This window comes from Rhinolophus sinicus, chromosome 7 (assembly GCF_057876585.1).
Source record: "Rhinolophus sinicus isolate RSI-liver-muscle chromosome 7, RSI-T2T, whole genome shotgun sequence".
Lineage (NCBI taxonomy): Eukaryota > Metazoa > Chordata > Mammalia > Chiroptera > Rhinolophidae > Rhinolophus > Rhinolophus sinicus.
The window spans coordinates 28,689,423-28,707,799 of NC_142507.1; the positions used below are offsets into that span (position 1 = coordinate 28,689,423).

Consider the following 18,377-nt stretch of genomic DNA (forward strand, 5'->3'; position numbering starts at 1 on the left):
TAACCATATAGTGAAACCAGGACTTAGCCTATTTCAATTCCCTCCCTGAGGAAGTTGGTTTTTGGTGATTCTCTTTCCCACAAAAGCAGAATACAGGAGGTATAAAGAATTTTAGTGAATCGAGGAATCTGTTTGGTTGGGTTCTGAGTCCTTGACTGTTTCTAAGTGTCACTAATCCCTTGGCACACACACGCACTGACAGCTATGTTTGCAGGCAGGCTGTACCTGAGCTGATGGGAGCCTATTTTTTGGCAGAAAACTTGGGACAGGAGAGACCCATGTTCTCAGCCCCAAGGCAGCGCTCCTTCACCAAGTACGGCTGATGGCCTGCAGTTTGTCTCTTCTGCCTTAGGGTTCCCCTCCATTGGTGTGGGAAGCTGAAATCTGGCTATGGTATGAGCATTTGACACCCACTTTCTTTACTCTCCGCCTCTGGTCTCAACTGCAAAGCTGTGGGCATATTAGGCTCTGTGGGCAGGAGCATATGGCATAGTAGCCATGAGATTGCTGTTCATGACCCTGAGGACAGCATTTTATCTGTAGGGTAAATGGCACCTGCACAGTGAACCACTACTTGATGTCACATCCCCACAACCTGGAATGCACTTCAGAATAACAGTTATGTACCAGGTGCTAGGTGTGTCTTAACACACTGAGCGCCCTGCAGATGATGGGCAGCCTTCAGTTTGCCTCAGACTTGGGAAGTAAGAGACACATCAGGTGCCTAGATCTTGTCCTTACTGGGGGCCTGTCCCCTACCTGTTGAGCCAGATGCTGGGATGGCTCACAAGGACCACTGTTGAGTGAGTAATGTTAACCACTTTGTTATTCCTTAGGAGAGGCATGAATTTGCTGTTAAATGACCAAAAGGTGAACAGAGGAAAGGAAAACAAGGACTGAACAAATGGGATGTTCTATATACCTCTCAGGTGACTGAGACATGGATGTTACTCTCTAAGATAATGTCCAGCAGAGGCTTCTTGCAGAGCTTACATCATATGTTGAACTTGCCAATAACATCTCTTGCCCTTGTCCACTTTTAGCTGATCTATTGAGAGGCAAGGAAGCAAACAACAAGCTCCTCTAGCCCATGGCCTCACAGGAACCACAGGGTTTCCTTCAACTGTTGAAGGATCCCAGAACTGTTGAAGAGTTAGTTCTGAGAAGTGGCTGAGCTCAATCCTGAGGTTCCTACATTTACCCCACAAATGAGGCTTCAGCTTCTCTTTCCTTTCTACATAACCTGCATATGTGTCAGACAGGAACTAGCATTACTGAACTGAGAATCTTTTGGGACAAAGTTACGCTTGGGTTGTTCTATACCCTAGTAGTTAACACAGTGGCTGGCAGTCCACACTTGCTCAAGGAATGGATTTATTACCTCTTTAGCACAAAGCAGGCATAACTGGATATTAAAAATGCTTTTCTAATGTGGTACTCCATTAATTTCTAAGAGGGATGATCCTTTAATAAATTTTATAACATCTTATTTATTATGACATCTTTAACGAGTGAGCAAGAGAGAGAGAGACAGAGACAGAGAGAGACAGAGAGAGAGACAGAGAGAGAGAGAGAGAGAGAGAGAGAGAGAGAGAGAGAGAGATTACCTGTGGTCTTTGATAAATCACTCTGGCATAGAAACTGCAACGGATACCAATATCATCAGTCTGGAAAGGTATTGAAAAAGATTGATAACATCACACAAAGTATACAAATACAGAAAAATGGAAGGCCTTGTTAGAAACAAAGATGTTACCTGGAGAATTTCTCTTAAGAAGCGGGGAATTGGAGGCTGATAAAGCTTAGAAATGGGGTCTTCTTCAATTATGTTAATTTGTCCCAGATTTGGATGAGCAGTAAGGATGTAACAGAATCCAGGAGGAGGCAGTTGAGTTTTTACCTATTTGAAATGAAAGAAAAGGTAGAAAGTGAATGTAGTGTTAAAAAACTCAAATATAAAATATATTCTTTAATATATGTGTAGGTGTGTACTATCTGTGGAAATCTTATAAGAAATATTGGTGTAAGAAATAGATTATGTTGTTTATCTCTGGGACCAAGTATAAAAGCTTGTATTTTTAAGTTTATTACCAATTCAAGATTTCATTCTAGAAATTTATTCTTCAGAGCACACTGAAAGTACCATTTAGAAACTTCCTCTTACATAATCTTGAAATAGGCATTTTTGACAACAATTTTGCTGATCTAGCCTAGCAGTCCTAGTCTTATTCAGCATTCTGCTAAGAAGTCAGCTACTACACAAACAAGACAACTCCCAGTTTTCAGCTTTGGGAACTATGGCCCAAAGCAGCACTGGCCAGCCTAGTGGACAAGGCTCCAGATGGAGAATAGGGGACGTATTTTAACCAGTTAATTTTGCTACTTGTGAGCAACTACCATAAATAAGTTGATGAGGTAGGAAAATGAAAATTTCTGGCTGCACTGGTAGCTGTACAAATATCCATGGATTTTATGTATTAGGTTATGTGAGTTTCTGCTCTAACTGGTAACTGAGTGTTGATTCTACTAGTGACTGAAAGGTGGTGGGGAAAACATCTTGATCAATATGAGACTAAGACACTAACTAGTGACCCTGGAGATTGTAGTTTAAAAACACCATCATAAATTAACCTCAAGAAGAACACACTGTAGCACATCAGGTAAAGCAACCAGAGCTTAGGCTCTGGAATGAGATGAGCGGGTCTGTGTCATGCAGGCCGGCCTGCGGGGTCTCTGGTCCTGCTCCCCAGATAGGAACGCAGGACATGGTGAGGCCAAAAATGAACACCCACGGAGCCATAGATAAGGGGTTCATACCACTACATTCTTGCTAGCAGCTGGGTTGGAGACATAGGAAGCAGAAGCCACATGATCCGCAACCTGCCGTCCGCTTCTCTGCCAACCAACCAACCCCTTGCTAACTGCACTCTGCCATCCTAACAGCAATACGTGCTCGCTAGCTCAGCCACCATCTTCTTGCCAGCCCCCATTTCCTGCTAGCATAGCCACAGCAAATATATTCATGGCCAATGGCTCACTGGTTACAGCTGACGGCCAACTAGCCACAGCTGATGGCCATCCAATCACAGTTGATGGCCCTTTACTACCTGAGCCAGCACCTTTCCATGTGAGGCTGAGAGCCTGGAAACTGCACTCCTGGCTCTGTCCCCACAGTCTGAATCCCTGTCTTGGCTCATATTTACTGCACCTGGGTTTCTTGGGGATGTGGATTGTGTAGGTGGTGTTTGTCTTGGCGCCTGGCACAGACCAGGTGTCAACCAGGGGGGAGCTCTTCAGATGCTGGGCTTACCTCTTCACAGGCCTCGCTGCAGCCAGGTGCTTTCAGAGGCATCACTGGAGGCCACATGGTATCAATCAAACTGAAAAGCCCTGCCTCCCTGGAGAAAGAAAAGATGCTATCAAGAGTATTCAGCATCAAACATCACTTATTAAGCACCTGTCAATGAGCTGGTCATATATAGATCTACTTAACAGACAACATCCCTAATGCCAAGGAGTCACCATTCAGGATAAGTGGCAATTCAGATGGAAAAGACAGAGGCACACACACAGACAAACAGACCTTTGAACCTAACTCTACAAGAACAGGAAGGAGATTGTTCATTCAATTATAATACATATGTACAATGAAATATTATACAGCCATTAAAATGGTTATATAGAAAATATTTCAGGATGGAAAGATGCTTACTCATGAAAGAGGACTTCCAGAACTACTTCAGAAAGTGGCAAGAATGATGGGATAAGTGTTGAAACGAGGGGGAGTATTCTGAGGGGGATTAATGGCAATGTGTCTTTTACTGTAATACATTTTTAAAAAATTTAAATATTTACTGTATTATTTGATCACACCTTGTACATGTGTGTTCAAAATCACCCTAGAAAAGCAAGAAATCCTCTTTTCTAGGAAGGTATTAACTCTTGAAAATCCAGGTATAAGCATAATAATACTTGCTAATGATTAGTTCATACTTTTTTATGGGTCAAAGACTGTTTTACGCATTTTACATGTATTAAATTTTATGATAACCTTATTTGTATAGATAAAAATCACAGCAAGTTAAATGACTTGCTCAAGGTTATACTTTCTAGCAACACAGAGTAGTTTAGACTCAGAGAGATACAAAGGATTTCTTCAGAGGCCTTATATAGGCACCATACACCCTCCACTGCCCACAGACAGCTAGCTCCATTTACTGCAGTGTCACTGCCTTCCTTACAAAACATCCATGCCATGCACACACTGTCATGCGGGGCGGCCTGCGGGGTCTCTGGTCCCGCCCCCCACACAAGAATGCAGGACATGGTGAGGCCAAAGGTAGGGGAGTCATAGGTAGGGGAGTTATACCACTATACTCTCGCTGGAGGCTGGATCCACACTGTCCGCAACCCACCATCCTAACCGCCATCCGCGCTTGCCAGCCACCATCTTCTTGCCAGCCCCCCATTTGTTGCTAGCGTAGCCACAGCAGTTATATTAGTGGCCAATGGCTCACTGGTTACAGCTGACCGCCAACTAGCCACAGCTGATGGCCATCCAATCACAGTTGATGGCCCTTTACTACCTGAGCCAGCACCTGTCTATGTGAGGCCGAGAGCCTGGAAACTGCTCTCTGGGGCTCTGCCCCCACACACACCACACCGTGGGAGAGCACAGATGTTCCAGGGGCTACTACCAGGAACGAAAGGCTGAAGCCAACTCCAGATCAAACCACCCCACCAGAACCTGGTGATATTTTAAAACTTTCTCACAACAGGTATCACCTGGGTCTAAGTTACTTTTTATTTGCTATAGCATGGGGCATCACAGCATTCTTGGAGATCCTGAAAGAATAGTAATAAGAGTCACCCGGGAGAGCTGTGCTGGAGAGCATCTGGGCACATCCTCACTGACAGAGCTCCTTGGTCTGTCCTGGGAAGGTGATGCTGAAAAGGCTGGTGTGTGGTGGGGGAGGGGGTGGCACGGGTGTGTGCAGACATGCTGCAGGACACTAGGCTCATCCCCAAGGTGCTTGTCATCTAGGCATAGGGGAGGCTACAGTTGAATGGGGGTCTGGAAATTAAAAAAAAAAAAAGTGAAACTAGAGAATCAAAGAAGTCATAGAAAGAAAAATGTGAAAGTAACTGAACAAGAGAGAACAGTCAGCAGCAATAGGATTGGTTATTAATGTTACAGGTGATAGGTCACAGAAAACTGGAACAGTATATCCCCTCTCTTTAGAGAAAGGCAAGAGTGTAAGTCACGTTGCACAGTTCACTTTCTAAGCATGACTACTTTTATTTGGTACAGGTGAGAATGCTCAAAAAGAAGAATGAAATGTTAAACCATCACTACACATGTCCTAGACCCAAAATGAATGTATAAAAAAAAGATTCACAACCTCCCTTTCCCAGGCTTTTCTCTTCTGTGGGATTGTCAAGTATCTTTGGGGTTAGATATGTGTTTTCATCATTTAATAGGCTGTTTACTCATGAGGATTCCCTGTTGTTGGGGTAAGACTTGTGGAGGCTCACATTACTGACCTGGGTGTCCAAGCAGGGCCCAACAACCTATCGTGTGTCAGTATCCACTTGGAACCATGAGTCTTGCATGTGTGGTATCACATCCCTGCAGGGCCACAGGCTACGTACGGGGGTGGAAGGATCTTTACTGTCAGTCTGAGGTGGTTCCTGCCTACCTAGAAACCCATCTCATCCTCTCTTCCCAGGGCCTGTTGCCGTCTGAAATCAGGTTGCTTGGTTACTGTTGCTTGTATTCTCACAAGAATGCCAGCCTCTTGAGAGCAAGCTATGTGTGGCTGTTCTCTGTGGAATCCTTAGCATCCAGGTGAAGGTCTGCCACAAAAGAGGTGCTTAACCCTTGGATAAATGAGTGAAGGTACGTGGGTCTGGGTAGGTTGTGCTAAAAGGGCCACCTACTCCTCTCCCAGTTCTCACTTTGCACTGCACAGTATGCAGTGAAGTCGTACACAACACTGGCACCTGTCACACAGTAAGTTAACTCCCAATGCTTCCATTTGAGAATTTTTCATAAGGCTTTATTTTTCTTTGAAGGAACCCATGGCTTCTAACAAGTTTTCTTTTGCCTAATCTCACTTGTTCATTTAATTAATTTAGAATCAGATTCTATGCTAGTTGGAAAAACAGTTTAGATATAATTTAAGAGGAAACATAAGTGTCTTCCAGAAGGTAGTTTATATCACCTTGTATCCTTTATGTCACCTCATACAAGCAAAATACAGCTTTGAATTAATCAAACTCTTGCCTTGATACCGAAATGCATTTCTTTCAAAGAGGTTTGGTCTACTAGAGTAAACATTACCAAATGGCCCAGGAGATGATTAACAAATTGGTAGGAGGCATGGAAACCTTGAGAACCTAACAATATTAGATAATCAATGATTAAAATGTATCATTATGCTGGTGAGATGGTAAATGCGGCAGTCACTTTGGAAAAGTTTGGCAGTGATACAGCAATCCCACTCAAGGGAACTGAAAACTTATGTTCATGCAAAAATTGCATATGAGATCTGACAATTAAATTCGTGGACCCATCCCAGAAAAAGTGCTCCATACCTCATTGCTGAGTATCACTATGGTCACCTTCAAAGAACTCCCCTTGGGAAGCTCTGCACTGACGCCAGCGCCTAGTCCACCCTTCAAAGCAGTTTTGGAACTCTTTTTCTAGAATGGTCATCAGAACTGTCGTCGTATGACCCTTGATGTCCTGAATGTCATCTGAATGTCTTCCTTTCAATATTTCCTTTATCTTCAGGTAAAGAAAGAAGTCATTGGAGGCCAGATCAAGTGAGTAGGGAGGGTTTTGCAATACAGTTATTTGTTTACTGGCTAAAGACTCCCTCATAGACAGTGCCATGTGAGCTGGTACATTGTCGTGATACAAGAGCCATGAATTGTTGGTGAAAAGTTCAGGTTGTTTTCATCTAACTTTTTCATGCATCCTTTTCAGCACTTGCAAATAGTAAACTTGGTTAATGGTTTGTCCAGTTGGTACAAATTCATTACAAATAATCTCTCTGATACCAAAAAAGGTTAGCAACATAGTTTTGACTCTTTTCTTTCTTTTTTTTTAAATTTTATTGGGGAAGGGGAACAGGACTTTATTGGGGAACAGTGTGTACTTCCAGGCCTTTTTTCCAAGTCAAGTTGTTGTCCTTTCAATCTTAGTTGTGGAGGGCGCAGCTCAGCTCCAGGTCCAGTTGCCATTTCTAGTTGCAGGGGGCACAGCCCACCATCCCTTGTGGGACTCGAGTAATTGAACTGGCAACCTTGTGGTTGAGAGCCCACTGGTCCATGTGGGAATTGAACCGGCAGCCTTTGGAGTTAGGAGCACGGAGCTCTAACCACCTGAGCCACCGGGCCGGCCCAGTTTTGGCTTTTGATTTGGACTGATGGAACTTTTTTGGTCGTGGAGAATCAGCTGACTTCCACTGTGCACTTTTGCTTCCACTGTGCACGTCTTGTTTCAGGGTCGTATTAGTACACCCATACATCATCACCAGTGATAACACGGCCCAAAACATCATCTCACCTCTCCAAAAGGTCTTGGCAAACTTTGACTCTCCTTTACTTTTGTTCATTGCTGAGCTCCTTTGGGACCATTTTTTCAGACACCTTTCTCATACCAAGAGTTTCAGTTAAGATTTTCCTAACTGTTTCTCTATCGATGTTTACTTAGTCTGCTATGCTTCTCACAATCAGCCGACGTTTTGATGCACAATTTGACAAATTTTTGCAATGTTTTCATCAGTTCTGCTCATTACTGGTTTACCTGACCTCTCTTCATCACTGACACGTTCTCTCCCCTCAGAAAAACATTTAATCCATTTGAACACTGCTGTTTTCTTCATGGCACTATCCCCATAAACTTGGACTAACATGTCCCTGATTTCGCTTCTACTCTTGCCAAGTTTAACAAGAAATTTAATGTTTGTTTGTTGCTCTAATTCAAGCTCAGACATTCTCGCGACGGCACACAAAAACACTCAACAACAATAATGAACACCACTCAGCAAGACACTGCCACACGTCCACATGAACACAGCTATGAGACACTGATATATGAAGGTTATGAAACCTTACCGAGCTTTGTAAAGTGCTGCCAATGTAAGCGCAGGATGGAAAGTTCATGAAGTTAATTGTCAGACCTTGTATATTCATAGCAGTACTACAGAAAGTGGAAACAATGCAAATGTCCATCAAGTGATGAATGGATAAACAAATCTGGTATAATGGATTATCAGGCAGCCATAGAAAGGAATGAAGTACTGAAACATGGATGAACCTTGAAAATATTATGCTAATTGAAAGAAGTCAAGCACAAAAGGCCCCAGGTTGTATGTTGCCATTTATTATGAAGTGCTCAGCATATGCAAATGCATAGAGACAGACAGCATATTAGTGTCTGTCAGGGACTAATGGATACGGAGTTTCACTATGGGGTTATAAATGTGTTCTGGAATTAGATGGTGATGATGGTTGCACAACTTTGTGAATATGAAAAGCAATGAATAGTATACTTTTAAAAGGGTAAATTTTATGATATATAAATTACATCTCAGTAAAGCTGTTATTTTAAAAAGTATAATTAAGACAGTGGTCTCTAGCAAGGAGAACTCTAACCCTGACTTGAAATACCTCCAGTGTTATACCTTCCTCAGCTCTGCTTAATGATTTTGCTACAACAAACATTATCTTTATGCCCTTTCCTAGCAGGTCTTACTCAGTTGAATCTCCAAGCTGCCAGGAAACAAGACTGGGGACTTCTGCAATCAAATAGTAATGCTATCATCTTTACTGGAAAGCTTACACAGGACCCAATAAGCAGTATGAAGGCTGGAAGAAAGGAGGAAAGAGACGCCAGGGGAAAGCTAGACAATGCTCAGTACTCTTCTTTTGGTATGCCTGCTCTTCCTTTTCCTGAGTCATGATAGGCAGGATGTGGGACACTAGTTCCAGGTTTCCTCCATGCCTGGTTGAGTCACGCATGCTGCTGCTTGGACAAACTCTGCTGACCCACTGGAGTAGGTGTATGGCCCTGGGTAGACCGTCCCTACATAGGAGCTCTTCAGAGACAAAGAGTGTGTGCCGACACCCCATGTTTATGGAAGCTAAAGAGAACATAGTTTAGAAACCCAAGAAAAATACGTCACTTTTACCTGAGTTTGGATAAACATCTGTATGAAGATGTGGACAGCTTTCAGAACAGGCTGTCCTTATTGATGGCTGAATTTTGAGAAACAATTTCAGATTTAAACCTTTTATTGTGATGATGCAAGACATTACAAAACAACAGCACACATATGGTAAAACAGCTTTTCAATAATACTGCTGGGATGATTATATTCACTGAGAATGTACCACTTGCTGGCTCCACATCTCAGCACTTGTAAGCATGTCCCCAAGAAGCTTTCTAATAACCTTTGTGGAGACGTACCTTGCCCAAGGTCATGTAGCCAAAGTGGGCATAAAAGCAGTCATTCTAATCCCAGAGACCATTCTCTGCTAAGACTCCACACTACCTTATAGGTGTGGAAAACTACTAAACATTTCCCAAGGTTAGTTCACTGAATTTCAGGAAAACACTTTTCAAATTGTAGATAGTTGGAAAAACTAAAAAAAGGAAATAAACACACATCTGAAATAAAGCCTTTTGCACTACTCCTTTGAATTACTGTTTAAATTTACATAATTGTGTAAGATAAATTTGTAACTCTGGAATGCCTCACATTTTATAGGATACCTCCTACGTATATATATATTTTAAAAGTCTTTCCTAATCTCAACTCTGTTCTCAAGATTTGGAATATAAAAATATTTCCTAGCACAACTTTCTATAAATTACTTCTTTGCACATTTCTGTGCTGCCTTATCAGGAAATTACACATACACACGCAGTTGCATTGGAAATAAGGAACTTCTGCAACATGTTGCTATCTGGAACTTTGCAAACAGTTCTTGGTCTTTTCTCACGTCCCAGGTAATATCTATTATTTCAAAAGTATCACATGATCTACTCACTCACCAGTGTAGAGGTAGGAACACTCACATTTCCACACAAAATCTGTCACCCCATATATATATATAGTTTTTTAAACTGTGTTCTTCCAGGACCCATCAGCTCCAAGTCAAGTATATGTTTCAATCTAGTTGTGGAGGGCGCAGCTCACAGTGGCCCCTGCGGGGATCGAACCAGCAACCTTGTTGTTAAGAGCACTGAGCTCTAACCAACTGAGCTAACCAGCCACCCCATCCCATATTTCTTGATATATACAATTTTGTTTTAACCAAACATTATTACAAGTGTGCTCTGATACTTGAAAAAAAAAAGCTTGCCTCCTTACAATCTATTCTATTATCACAACTTCATATATCAAGTAGCCTCCCTTTATACATATTTTTTCAAAGACTGAACCTGTTAGTTATATCAAAATAATTTACATTGGCATGTCAAATAATAAAGAAGAAAACACAAACTACCCTTTACCAAGTGACTAGGCTCCAACTTAATTAATAAACCAACCTGTACCTGCTGCATTAATGGCTTCAGGAAGAAAACAATGATGATAGAAAGACAGCAGCACAGGACTTTTTCCACCTACTACTTGGGCAGGAAGCAAGGCTAGCACCCAGTTCTAAAACTCATTTCTTAGTATACGAGGTCTTTCTGAGCATACGCGAACTTGCCACCATGTGTTTACATTGGCAGCACTACTAACAGCTCGGTAAGGTTTCATGACCTTGGTATACCAGTGTCTCACAGCTGTGTTCATGTGGACATGTGGCGGTGTCTTGCTGAATGGCGTTCATTATTGTTGTGTGTTTTTGAGTGCCATAGCAAGAATGTCTGAGCTTGAATTAGAGCAACAAACAAACATTAAATTTCTCGTTAAACTTGGCAAAAGTGGAAACGAAATCAGGGACATGTTAGTCAAGTTTATGGGGATAATGCCATGAAGAGTAACAGCAGTGTTTAAGTGGATTAAATGTTTTTCTGAGGGGAGAGAACGTGTCACTGATGAACAGAGGTCAGGGAGGCCAGTAATGTGCAGAACTGACGAAAACATTGCAAAACTTGTCAAATTGCGCATCAAAATCGTTGGCTTATTGTGAGAAGCATAGCAGACTAACTAAACATCAATAGCGAAAGTTAGGAAAATCTTAACTGAAGCTCTTGGCATGAGAACAGTATGTGCAAAAATGGTCCCGAAGGAGCTCAGCGATGAAAAAAAAGCAGAGTCAAAGTTTGCCAAGTCCTTTTGGAGAGGCAAGATGATGTTTTGTGCTGTGTTATCACTGGTGATGAAGCATGGGAGTACGAATATGACCCTGAAACAAGACGTCAAAGTGCAAAATGGAAGTCAGCTGATTCTCCACAACCAAAAAAGTTCCGTCAGTCCAAATCAATAGTCAAAACTATGTTGCTAACCTTTTCTGATATCAGAAAGATGATTCATAATGAATTTGTACCAACTGGACAAACTGTTAACCAAGTTTACGATTTGCAAGTGCTGAAAAGGCTGCATGAAAAAGTTAGATGAAAACGACCTGAACTTTTCGCCAACAATTCATGACTCTTGCATCATGACAATGTACCAGCTCACATAACACTGTTTGTGTGGGAGTTTTCAGCCAGTAAACAAATAACTGTATTGCAACACCCTCCCTGCTCACTTGATCTGACCCCCCAGTGACTTCTTTCTTTACCTGAAGATAAAGGTGTCGCATCCAGCACAACACAGGCAGTGAGAGAACGAGAAAGGGTGGCGAAGGGTTAAGAAAGAAACAGAAATCAAGAAAGTTATGAAACAGGGGCCAAGGGTCTCCCAGCCTCAAAGGACTGAGAGCCCCGAATCAAGCCACCTTGTGGCTTTTATCAATGTTCACACAAGGAAGTAGCATTGTTTTCTCCACAGTCTGTGAGTCTCATACATCATACCAGAAAACTGATTCAAACCAATCACCCTTGACTGCAAACAGCTGGAATTGAAAGTCCCGTGATGTCTTAACAATTATGGTATGTGCCTCCCCAGGGTCAAATCCTTTATGCTGAAACTTATTGATAAGAATGGAAGGAAAACTGATGTTATCACATCATTGACTCCCCAAGCAGGTTGCGGGAAGGAATATAGCCACAGAGGCAGAAGCTCTCCTTAGCCGGGGGAAGGTGGTGGGGGCTGTGCCCCCTTTTATTGACCTTGTGAATTCTTATGGTGGTCCCCACATGGTTCTGCCTGGCTTAGGTTGTTCCTTCCATAAGGAATCTTACCTGTCATTGGTTGATCTTTTGGGGGCCAAACAGAGAGACATGAGGTGTAAGCACAAAGGTGAAGCAAAGTCCCTGAAAAGCATCAGTCTCACAGACTCTCCTTTCTTTAGGGGTAGGTACGAGGGGACAGATGGTTAGGCTGCTGCGTGACAACATAAAGGAAATATTGAAAGGAAGACATTCGGATGACATTCTGGATATAAAGGGTAACACGATGACAGCTCTGATGGCCATTCCAGAAAGAATTCCAAAACTGCTCTGAAAGTTGGACCAGGCGCTGGCTTTGGTGCATAGCTTCCCAAGGGGAGTTCTTTGAAGGTGACCATAGTGATATTCAACAATGAGGTATGGAACACTTTTTCTAGGGTGAGTTCACAAATTTAATTGTCACACCTCATATGTCTCATCGGAGCAGCGACCTGCAGTGGGGAGGTTCTCATGCCTTCCCCCAACCTCCATCCCACCTCAGTCAAAGAGAGTAACAGAAGGGAAGGGATAATGGTTTATTTCTCAATCAAGCACTGGGCACCACATCCCATAACCCCCAACCACACCCTATATACCATCAAGGTAGACTATGTATGCTTCAAGATGTTGTAATACAAGCAGAATTTGCTGTAGAGCCATTTCAAAGTGGGTACAGAGTAAAATATTTACTGTTCATGAGCTTTATTTCCTCCTCTAATTTAAATGGATAAAATATTTGCTCTGAGAAGTTATTTTGAGGATTACACATATACACAGCATGGTGTATGGCATATGAAAAATGGTAGCTCCACCCAAGTGACTCCTTTTACATTTTCCTGTTTCCCTTGGTGCCCCAGTGAATGTCATTTACCATCAAGCAGATTTGAAGCAAAGCAACTAAATATATAAGGAAATGAATAAGTAGTTGAAGTCTTAGAGTATAAATCCTGGTCATAATTTGTATGCTTGGGACTAAGATCTCAAATTTCAGAAAATACTTCCTCTAAAATAAAAATAAAGGTCATGATCTCTATCTTCAATTAGAATCACTAATAAAATTAGTTGACAGTTCACAGTAACAAAGACACTCTGGAACAAAGTGATTAAGGAAACAATAATTAGGAAAATAGATTTTATCTTCTTAAAATGTAACTATTCCAAAGTTTTTTTTTTTTACAGTTTATTTTACCTTACAAAATACTCTGTTAAAAAGATCACAATCTAGATTATTAGAACCCATGTTATTAGAAGAACTTACAAGGAGATACTTCAATTGTGGTGTGGATGAAAAAACGGGGTTCTATGGAAAGAAATCTCACAGGTGATGAGATCATAAATTCCTCACTGGGCAGGGTATGGTGGGTACTCACACCGCAGGCATATAACTTCTTTAGTGAAAGGCTTATCTTTGCCTTAAGCAACTCTGTCCATTGTTTCTGTGGTCTAGGTTAACACACCTTTGAATAAGCCATAACTACCCTCAAGAGAGAATACAATCTTGTTAACTATCCTGTAATCCAATCCCTGCCTTGCCTACTCCCACCTCCATGTAACCTCCCTTACATTCCCTCTTTAATTTCAAATGTATAAAAGAAGCTGCAAAACTGCTTCTCCAGAGCATTTGAGATCTTGCTCCCCAGCACTGTCATTAGTTTTGCTCAAATAAACTCGTATAAAAATTATCAGGGTGGCTGGTTAGCTCAGTTGGTTAGAGAGTGGTGAACTTGGGTTGTTAGAAAAGAAAAAGCGTTATATTAAATAGCTACATTGTAAACATTTACCAATTCCTTCTTTTTTAAACTTTTATTTGTTTTAAGTGTGTTTTTCCAGGACCCATCAGCTCCAAGGCAAGTAGTTGTTTCAATCTAGTTGTGGAGGGCGCAGCTCACAGTGGCCCATGTTGGGATGGAATTGGCCACCTTGTTGTTAAGAGCACCACGCTCTAACCAACTGAGCTACCTGGCCGCCTCTACCAATTCCTACTTGATGAAATAAGGTTGAAAGGTTCCTCTCCATTTCCAATGCTACTACCAAAAATCTGTGCATTTATCTCTACTGGAATTTAGGAAAGAACTGTGAACTTGATCTCTGCTTTGAGATTTTTCTTTCCAATGTATTCTATGCACTGTACTAAATTAATCTTCCACTGTGGAAGACTGATAGAATAGGGTTGGAGCTCCTTCAGAGCCTCATTCCAAGGTAACTGCCATCACGTGACCTATCTGGCAGTTCCCTGGAAAATGCTATTCACGAGGATTTTCTTTATCTGACCTCAGAACTCACCCACTGGGTACTGCCTGTGCTCCACCATAACAGCCACCCCCATCCCTGGCATTTATATCAGTGTCAACTATTTAAACATCTCTGCTGCCTAGGGAGGCAATAACAGGATAAAGTTCTAAAACATATAGACCTGTGAATCTAGGAGACCACACATGTACAGGGCTATGCACAGGCTCATGAAAGACCTGAGAAGCCCATAAACTCTCACCTATGGGTGACCTTGAGCAACATACAAAAAAGATCATGCACCATAACCAAATGGGATTTATCACAGAAATGCAAGGTTGGTTGAATATTTTAAGTCAATCAATGTAATACACCATATTAATAAAATACAGAACAAAAACCATGATTATCTCAACAGACACAATCCAACTACCTTTCATAATAAAAACACTCAAACTAGGAACAGGAGGGAACTGATGCAACCTAATAAAGGGCATCTATAAAAAATATGGATCTTTGCCAAGCTCATGTCAAAAAAAGTAATTGCGACTTCCGGAAAAATGGCGGTGTGAGGTGAGCCTCTGTAAAGCTCCCCTGGAATTTACAAAGAATCGAACAACAAAAACTCCACAAAGGACTCCCTGCACAGCAGACAGGCGACACGAAGAGGCCCACTACCGACTGAAATCACCTACAGGTGGGAGATTCGCGCGAGTGAAGGGAGGAGGAAAGGGAGAGGCACGCGGAGACGGAGCCGCGCGAGCGCAGGATGCAGACCTAGCTTAGTGCGCCGAGCTCGCTGCTTCCCGGAACTACCGCAGCTGCGGGAGAGGGAAGAACTCGGATTGCTAGGGCTCCGCTTATGGCCCACAGGGCTGAGGGGACAGCATATAACACGGCTGAACCCAACGCTCACGGCAGAGACCTCGGAGAAAAGACTGAGGGAAAAAGGCTGAAAACGGTGGTTTAAGCCCGCACTGCCGAGCAGAGAACAGAGCCTTGGGCACTGACACTGGCCGCCCCCTCCCTCCCCTCCCAGAGGTCGCCCCGCCCCCACCTGCCCGGTGCTAGAAGCGAAACAGTAGCAGTGTCAGATCAAAACAACAGAAAATTTGCTGTTTTGAGAACTGTGGACCGCAGACACAAATTCACAGCCCAACTAGTTCCAGCAAAGGGGAGAGAGCTGTGGAAGCAGGACCGGTTGTGGTGGTGGTCGCCGCCATTGCTCTGGGCCACCTCTCACAACTCACCGCGCCCCTGACCCCACCTATCAGGGCGGATCACTGCAGGAGTAAACAGAACTGCTGAAATATACGGGCTCTGAATCAGGAGCTGGAAGAGCTTTGGAACATCAAAAGCTCTCCACATACCCACCGGGACACTGCGCCCTGTGACCCAGATGAACTATTAACAGAGGAGAAGCTCGTCTCCAAGGGAATCCCCCCATTGTGTGAGAAGTTGGAATAGTGCAGAGAAAACATAGCACTATTGTGTGGGGGAAGAAAAATAAGCTGCAGTTGGAGAAATAATAAAACATTCTACCAACAAGTACTGGCAAACAAAAGAAAGACCGCTTTCTATCAACCTGTTGCAGAAGTCACTCCTGTAGATGTCTAGGAAGAGAAATAGTAAACCGGTAATCGCCATGAATAACCAAGGCAACAAGATAGCTCAGAAAGAAAGTGAAAAATCTCCAGAGAAGGCACTTAAAGATACAGAAATATGTGACTTAAATGACAGAGAATTCAAGATTGCAGTTCTGAAAAAACTCAACGAGATACAAGAACACACAGATAGGCAGTTAAATGAACTCAGAAACTCAATCAAAGAACAGCATGAGCATTTTACGAAAGAGATTGAAATCTTAAAAAAGAACCAAATAGAATTTCTGGAGATTAAGAACTCAATAGAAGAAATTAAGAATGAAATAACCAGCTTAGGTAGTAGAGTTGACCAGATGGAGCAAAGAATCAGTGACATCGAAGATAGAAACCTGGAAATGACACAAATAGAAGAAGAAAGAGACTTGAGACTTAAAAGAAATGAAAGAACTCTACAAGAACTTTCTGACTCCATCAGAAAGAGCAATATAAGAATGATGGGCATACCAGAAGGAGAAGAAAGAGAGAAGGGAACAGAGAATATATTCAAACAAATTGTCGATGAGAACTTCCCAAATTTGTGGACAGAACTGGACCCTCGAATCCAAGAAGCAAATAGAACACCTAGTTACCTCAATCCCAACAGACCTTCTCCAAGGCACATTGTATTGAAGCTGTCAACGACAAAGAAACAATCCTCAAGGCAGCCAGGTAAAAGAAGACGGTAAATTACAAAGCAAAGCCCATTAGATTATCATCAGATTTTTCAGCAGAAACTCTACAAGTCAGGAGGGAGTGGAACCAAATATTCAAACTATTGAAAGAGAGAAACCATGAGCCAAGAATAATATATCCAGCAAAGATATCCTTTAGATATGAAGGAGGAATAAAGACCTTTCCAGACATACAGAAGCTGAGGGAATTTTCTAATACACGACCTGCACTACAAGAAATACTAAAGGAGGCTATTCGACCACCATCAACAGGGACAATTTGTGGCAACCAAAACTCAAAAAGGGGGAGAGTAAAGGCCTGAACCGGAATATGGGAATGGAGAAAGTAAGCGTGCTGAAGAAAATGGAATACTCTAAATATCAAACTTTCTTTTACATAAACTTAAGGGTAACCACTCAAAATAAATCCAGAATTGAAATATATACTGAAATAAAAGAAGAAACAGAGGGAAACATCATAGAATACCACCACACAGAAATAATAGACAACAACAAAAAGGCAAAGAAACAATGGAGACACAACCTTACCAGGAAACTAAGGATAGAATGACAGGAAATCCTCACATATCAATAATCACCCTAAATGTAAATGGACTGAACTCACCAATAAAAAGGCACGGAGTAGCAGATTGGATCAAAAAACTAAACCCAACCATATGCTGTCTCCAAGAGACACATCTCAGCTATAAGGACAAGCATAGACTCAAAGTGAAAGGGTGGAAATTGACACTCCAAGCAAATGGTACCCAGAGAAAATCAGGTGTAGCCATAATGATATCAGATGAAACAGACTTCAAGGTGAAAAAGATAACAAGAGACAAAGATGGACATTTCATAATGGTGAAGGGGACTGTACAACAAGAAGACATAACAGTCATCAATATTTATGCCCCCAATCAGGGAGCACCGAAATACACCAAGCAACTACTAACAGAACTAAAGGGAGAAATTGACCAAAACACAATTATACTAGGGGACTTAAATACATCATTGACAGCTATGGATAGATCATCCAAACAGAAAATAAATAACGAAATAGTAGCCCTAAATGACACATTAGATGAAATGGACATAATTGACATTTATAGAGCACTTCATCCTAAAACATCAGACTATACATTCTTTTCTAGTGTACATGGAACATTCTCAAGGATAGACCATATATTGGGACATAAAGTCAGTCTCAACAAATTTAAGAAGATTGAAATCATACCATGCATATTCTCTGATCACAAGGCTTTGAAATTGGATATTAACTGTAAAAAGAAAGCGGGAAAACACACAAATACATGGAGAGTAAACAACATACTTTTAAAGAAGGACTGGGTCAAAGAAGAAATTAGAGGAGAGATCAAAAGATACATAGAAACAAATGACAATGAAAATACATCCTACCAAAATTTTTGGGATGCAGCGAAAGCAGTTTTAAGAGGGAAATTTATCTCATTACAGGCCTATCTCAAGAAACAAGAAAACTCCCAAATAAATAACCTCATGTTACACCTTAAAGAACTAGAAAAAGAAGAACAATTAAAA

The 18,377-nt window shown here is 41.8% G+C and overlaps 1 protein-coding gene across 7 annotated transcripts in view; it reads right to left on the minus strand.

The window, feature by feature from the left end:
• Positions 1–18,377, minus strand: part of SPIDR (scaffold protein involved in DNA repair) — a 566,075-nt gene that overhangs the window by 44,426 nt on the left and 503,272 nt on the right. For 6 of the 7 annotated variants that reach the window (XM_019716801.3, XM_019716799.3, XM_074319015.2 and 3 more), the window contains 3 exons: positions 3,311–3,398; positions 1,757–1,900; positions 1,608–1,667 (listed from right to left, as the gene is read on the minus strand). In XM_019716801.3, the coding sequence (XP_019572360.3) occupies positions 1,608–1,667; positions 1,757–1,900; positions 3,311–3,398 (292 nt within the window). The remainder of the gene's footprint in view (positions 1–1,607; positions 1,668–1,756; positions 1,901–3,310; positions 3,399–18,377) is intronic. The other variant, XM_088799435.1, reaches the window with a different exon arrangement.